This window comes from Panthera onca, chromosome B4 (genome assembly GCF_046562875.1).
Source record: "Panthera onca isolate mPanOnc1 chromosome B4, mPanOnc1 haplotype 2, whole genome shotgun sequence".
Classification (NCBI taxonomy): domain Eukaryota; kingdom Metazoa; phylum Chordata; class Mammalia; order Carnivora; family Felidae; genus Panthera; species Panthera onca.
Window position 1 is genome coordinate 15,996,605 of NC_138345.1, and position 5,789 is coordinate 16,002,393.

Genomic DNA, 5,789 nt, shown 5'->3' on the forward strand with positions numbered 1-5,789 from the left:
CCTTTTGTGATTAACTGAGCTAACATACAGGATTGGATGGTCACACCCGATTAACTCAAATCAGAGATCTTACCCAGGATCAGGCCTCGCTAACAATTTCAAGGATCCAGGCAGTCACGAGGCTCAGACAAAGAGAGACGCTCGGGACGTCAAGGGTGATCACCCTGGTACCGTCTTCCTGCACTGGATGTGTTCCTCTGGCCCAGAATAGTAGCTGAGGTCTCCAAGTAAAATGTGTGGGGTTCCTTACACAGCAGGAACACTTACACTGTGAAACATTTCCCTTTTCTGCCCAAAGAGTTGGGACAGTCTATGTGCCACTCTCCAGGGAGACCTACCTCACAGATCCTGGGTTCCCTTTAGTATCATTAATACTACATCCAACTCAGCTTTGCTCCTCTGAGGAAGATTACAGGTGTAACCACAGGCCCCCCTACCCCACATGCCCAGCCTTCACCCAGCACTGTCAGATTCTGCTCCTTCCAGGTATAGTCAAGGCAATACCACCCCCATCAGTCTCAGGCCACCAAGGGCCCTTCCATACGCGAAGCTTGGAGCTTTTAGATCCACCTTCCCAGTATGAAGAAGATGGTCTAAAATACAGAATTAGAAGCAGGGGGGAAGCTTAAGGTGACCCACAGTTAGGACGAGGGGTAAATCTGTTACCCTTCTGGATATAAGCAATTCAGTACAAATACATGTGCCTTTTGCTAGGATAGGGTCCAATGATGGCCTAGAAAAGTCTAGCCAGTAAAACTACATGGTGTTTTAGTGAACGTGGATCCAGGGACAGATACATTGAATCCCCGCTACCCTGGTCTGCACTGTCCACTCTCCTGGCCAGAGAGAGCTTCTCAGAGCCCAAGGTCAAGCCACAGCATGAACACAGTCTTATTTTCCAAATGGTTTCAAAGGTGCTGTAAAATATGTTGAATGCAAAACACCGATTTTACAATTAAATTGTGAAAAGTAGAACTTACCTTTTTACTTTGCTAGATAAAGTCGCAAAGCCGTGTTGCAGACTTTTGCATGTTTCCGTCAGCCGGAGCGACTTCTCATTCAGATATGTGCTGTTTCATGAAAGAGATTTTAAAAAGATTGATTTAAAATGAGAGGTATAGGATGTTGTTAACGAAATGCAGATTTAATTGATAAAGCACGCCCAAATGAAGCCTGAATTTCATTCCATAATGGATTTCCCCATGGAAAAGGAAATGGGTATTTTCACCTCTGATGGGTTTCAATTAAGAAAAAAAAAAAAAATCTCGCACTATAAAGTCAAACGGAAATGAACTCTCTGTGGAAGACTTCATATTTTCAGGTTTTCATATTTTGTGGTTCGTATTTACAACGAACACATTATTGACTGACTAGTTTTAAGACTGCATAGGACATAAACATTTTTCAAAGACATTGTCTCTGGCAGGAAGCACGCAGACACTGGAGATCAGTAGGTCTCTCCAAAAAGAAAGCAAGGGAAATCTGGCGCTTGATTTTTATAATGCCGTGATATAAAGGTCTGTTGCTATTGTTTCACGAACTTGGAAAATTGGAGTTGGACAGAAACCAAATTAAAAATCAAGGGAAGGAAATGGATTATGGAGTTGGGCGGCCTCATGAGCCTTGAAAACACACCTGTGCTATTTAATCACACCAGACCTCAGCTTCCACGTCTCTAGTCTGACCCCCCCCCATTCTGTTATCGTCGTGATATATACATGATATAGAAAATAATGTAAAGGCCTTGGTACCATGACTGAAACAGTAAATCCTCAAAAAAAATATCCAGTATCACTTTCCTGAGACTTCCAAAATACATGTACAGTTCTGACTTAGCATTAAATGCATTTATTTATTCATCCTGAACATTTTTGCTGAGAACCTGGTATGGGCTAGGGGCAGGCACAGGATGCTTAGGCAGCTGTAACAGACAAGGGTCCTTTCCCTGACACAGCAGGCCTTCGGGTCAGGGAGAAAGATACTGAACAAACAAAGAGCCACACAAATGAATACAGAATTAGGAACTGTCACTGGGATCATTAAAACAGCAGTGGATGCGACGGTGGAGTGTAGCAAGGAGACCCCCACCCCCATCCTGAGGGGGCCTCTGAGACAGTGGTGCTTAGGACAGAGATGGAAAGGATAATCTCCGTGAGCTGGGTGAACCTTGGGAAGTGGGGGGAAGGTTCCAGGTAGAGGAAAAAGCAGGTACAAAGGCCCCAGAATGGGGGCCAGCCCAGAGTGTTATAGATCTATCCTAATAACAAGGGGAAGCAGGAGACTAATGTGACACTGATGTATGTTTTAAGAGGTTTGCCTCGCTGAGAAACGGAACGAGAGGTGATAGGGCTGCCGAAAAGGGGGGCAGGTTAGGAGAGAGAGGAGGGCGGTTTGTGTCACTAGTCAGGATACGGTGGACTGTGATGTGATCACAACACACCCAGCTTTACACAGCAAGGTCTGCCCCTCGATCGCTCGCATGCCCACCGAGCTACCCTGGGCAGCTGTGCTCCTTGTGATGCACGGACCCAGACAGCTCCGGTCCTGTGGCACCTTCATTTCCACAACCCGCTTCAGTACCTGCAGTGGCAGGAGAAGAAAGCGCTGGAAAGTCCCACCCAGCACCTGAATGCATTAGCCCAGCCAGCGCCAGCCGCGGGCCCAACCTGATTGCAAAGCAGGAGTCACGAGCTGACAGACTTGAGATCTATTCTGGAGGTGAGATGGACAGGACTTCGGAATAAATTGGATATGGGAAGCGAGGGGAGCAGGAGCAGGAGGTGTGGAGGTAAAGATAGACACAAGACAGCCTCATAATCAATTCGCTGGTATGGTGCAGAATGCTTTCTAAAAACACTGTCCACAGAGCACTTAGAGGCTCACAGAATCCCTTTTCATCCTGATCCGATTTTTCTCCCCCTCCCCCGCTGCCTTCCTCCTTCTCCCTCCTCTGCCTCCATGCCTGACCTTCTGTGCTTTCCAATTGTATCATCGTACCTTCCAAGGATTTGTTTATTTCGAATTTGCTGTGTATTTTATTCAGGCAGCATCGCTAATGAAGCGAATTACCCAGCCAACAGTGCTTTGAATTATGATGGCTTTGCAATATTGAATTGTGGAACTGTGACCAGGAGGCACCAATAAGGGTTGAGCATCCTCCAACTTGTCTTAAATTGGAGAGGATCTTTGTTAATAAAAAGTCAGAACAGTTTTGCCCAACTGAAATCACAGACAGACTGATGGAAAGCAAATGAGAGGATCTGGTATAAAGTGAAGACAGACAGGAAGTCATAGCAAAAAAACAGAGTCTGTAGTATCGGTAGGGCCAGGTTTGACCATTTCCTTTTTAAAAATCTTTGCTCAATAGAGTAGTTACAGGGATGCTACAGAGGGAATGTCTGTGTCCCCCCAGAATTCGCATATAAAAATTCTGACCCCTTGGCAGGTGACGAAGGTCACGGAGGGGGGAGGGAGCCTCATGAATGCAATCAGTGCCCTTATAAAATCAGCCTGACATGCCCAGTCCGGTCCCCTTCTGCCATGTGAGGTTACAGTGACAGGAAGACCGTCTCTGAGGAAATGAGCCCTCCCCAAATCTGAAGGTGCCACCATCGTGGACTTCCAGTCTCCAGAACAGAGACATGCATTTGGGTTGCTTATAAGCCACTCAATCTATAGTATTTCATTACAGCAGCCTCAACAGACTAAGACAAGGGCTTACACGGGTGTGTATAAAAATACACAGCAGTTGGGGCGCCTGGGCGGCTCAGTCGGTTAGGCGTCCAACTTCGGCTCAGGTCATGATCTCACAGTTCGTAAGTTCGAGCCCCACGTCGGGCTCTGTGCTGACAACTCGGAGCCTGGAGCCTGCTTCCGATTCTGTGTCTCCCTCTCTCTCTGCCCCTCTCATGTTGGCCCTCTGTTGCTCTCTCTCAAAAATAAATAAACATTAAAGAAAAATTTTTCAAAACCCACCCAGAAGTCACTAAATACATGGTCCTTTTGTATTCTCCTAAAGGCATCATTGTATTCCTTCCCCAAACCAGTCATGGTTATGAACACAGGGGTCAGAAACTTCTCCCACCTCTAGAAGCTGCTTCACCATGAGAGGAACAGAAAGGGAAGTCCCCGGAGTTAGTTCTCTTTGCTTTCTGTTTTTTTCCTGTCCTCTTCTCATTCAGAGACTTCATAAGTTTTCTTCCTTTTCATCTAATGTCCTTAAAACCTGCCTAGGAAGGCACTAAGATACTCACAGGCAGAACCTGTGAACTTCAGACATTTGTCTCCCTGAGGCATCTGATCGATACAGCCCCTTTTGCTGCCCTCTAGAGAAGTCTCCTCCTCGCACGTGGTGTTTTCAACTATGTTTGTTATTCAAGACAGAAATACAAATTAACAATAGAACTGCCATGTTTTGAAATGCTCGAATACCTGAGACCCTAAGAGACACCAGGAATCCTGGGAGATGTGGAGAGCATTAGGCCTTCCAGGGAGAAGGTGAGATCATCTGGTTGGGCTAGCCCGTCAGACCTCTCTGCTGTGAGAATAAGTAAGAGTTAGATGTGGCTTGGATCTGAGAGCTTTAGGAAAACCACAAAAGAGTCCCTTGCTCTTCGGAGAGTAAAAGAAGAAACTTTCGCCATTCTGATTTGAGAGCAGACACGACCCGGAGACAGACCCTATTTGAGAAGCTGGTCCCCACCGCCAATGAAGATAGACGTCTGAGTCCTCTCTAACTTCTGGATTTGGGGATATCTCTCAGACAAGTCAAAAGAGAAAAAAATGATCAAGGTACAAGTAGGGATTCTAAAGACCTGGAGTCAGAGCCAACCTGGAGGAGCAAGAGATTGCCACGAGACAAGTGTGGGCTGATATGTAACCCAGAAGGGATTCTCGGCAATCGGGTTGGAACGGCCCAGCTGAAAGCAGCAGGTGTCAGGGAGAACTTGAAAAGGGAAGCTACGGAGGTGAAGCATATCACAGCCTGCTGTGCGGAAGTTCCTACGCAGGCAGAAGTCAGGACGAGGGCCCCCCTCCCACAAACTAACTCAAGTTCATAGTCTGAGCAGTTGAGTCTAGGGAGAAAAAGCACAGGAATGAGGAGGCCTGCCAGATGAGCTCTAATAACCAAAACCCATGGGGCGCCAGACTTTTTCGGGCTCAAAATAAGAATTCTATTTCTGTTGACTCAGACTTTTTTTTTTTTAATTTCAATTTTATTTCAATTTTTTGGTGAAGGCTCTTCTAACATACTTCTTACCAGAATTAGGTAAAGACAGGATCGGGTGACCTATGACCTACTGAGCTACACAGCTTGCTCCCAAGACAAGTCACAGAAGAGACACTGGCATGGGGAGCCTGGGTGGCTCAGTCAGTTAAGCGTCCCACTTTGGCTCAGGTCACAATCTTGGGTTCATGAGTTTGAGCCCCGTGTTGGGCTCTGTGCTGACAGCTCGGAGCCTGGAGCCTGCTTCGGATTCTGTGTCTCCCTCTCTCTCTGACCATCCCCCGCTCAGACACTCATGCGCTCTCTCTCTCTCTCTCTCTCTGTCAAAAATAAACATTAAAACAAAAATCTAAAAAAAAAGAAGAAGAAGAAGAAGAGACACTGGCCATCCTCCTGGAGAGGCACTAGACCTTGGACCAAGTCAGCGCTTGCAGCCTCCCAGATCAGAGAGCAGAGATCTCTGGCCAGTGCCTCTTTAATCACTCCATTATGAGATCACAGTCTCTGCTCATGAGTCACTGTGTGAGACTGCCTACCTACTCGTTTGTGACATTCGTGGCAT

At 46.6% G+C, this 5,789-nt stretch overlaps 1 protein-coding gene across 1 annotated transcript in view; it reads right to left on the minus strand.

Moving 5' to 3' along the window:
- ST8SIA6 (ST8 alpha-N-acetyl-neuraminide alpha-2,8-sialyltransferase 6) overlaps positions 1-5,789 on the minus strand; it is a 151,415-nt gene that overhangs the window by 87,120 nt on the left and 58,506 nt on the right. Inside the window, exon 3 of the mRNA XM_060659739.2 lies at positions 981-1,070. Coding sequence (XP_060515722.2) covers positions 981-1,070 — 90 coding nt within the window. The remainder of the gene's footprint in view (positions 1-980; positions 1,071-5,789) is intronic.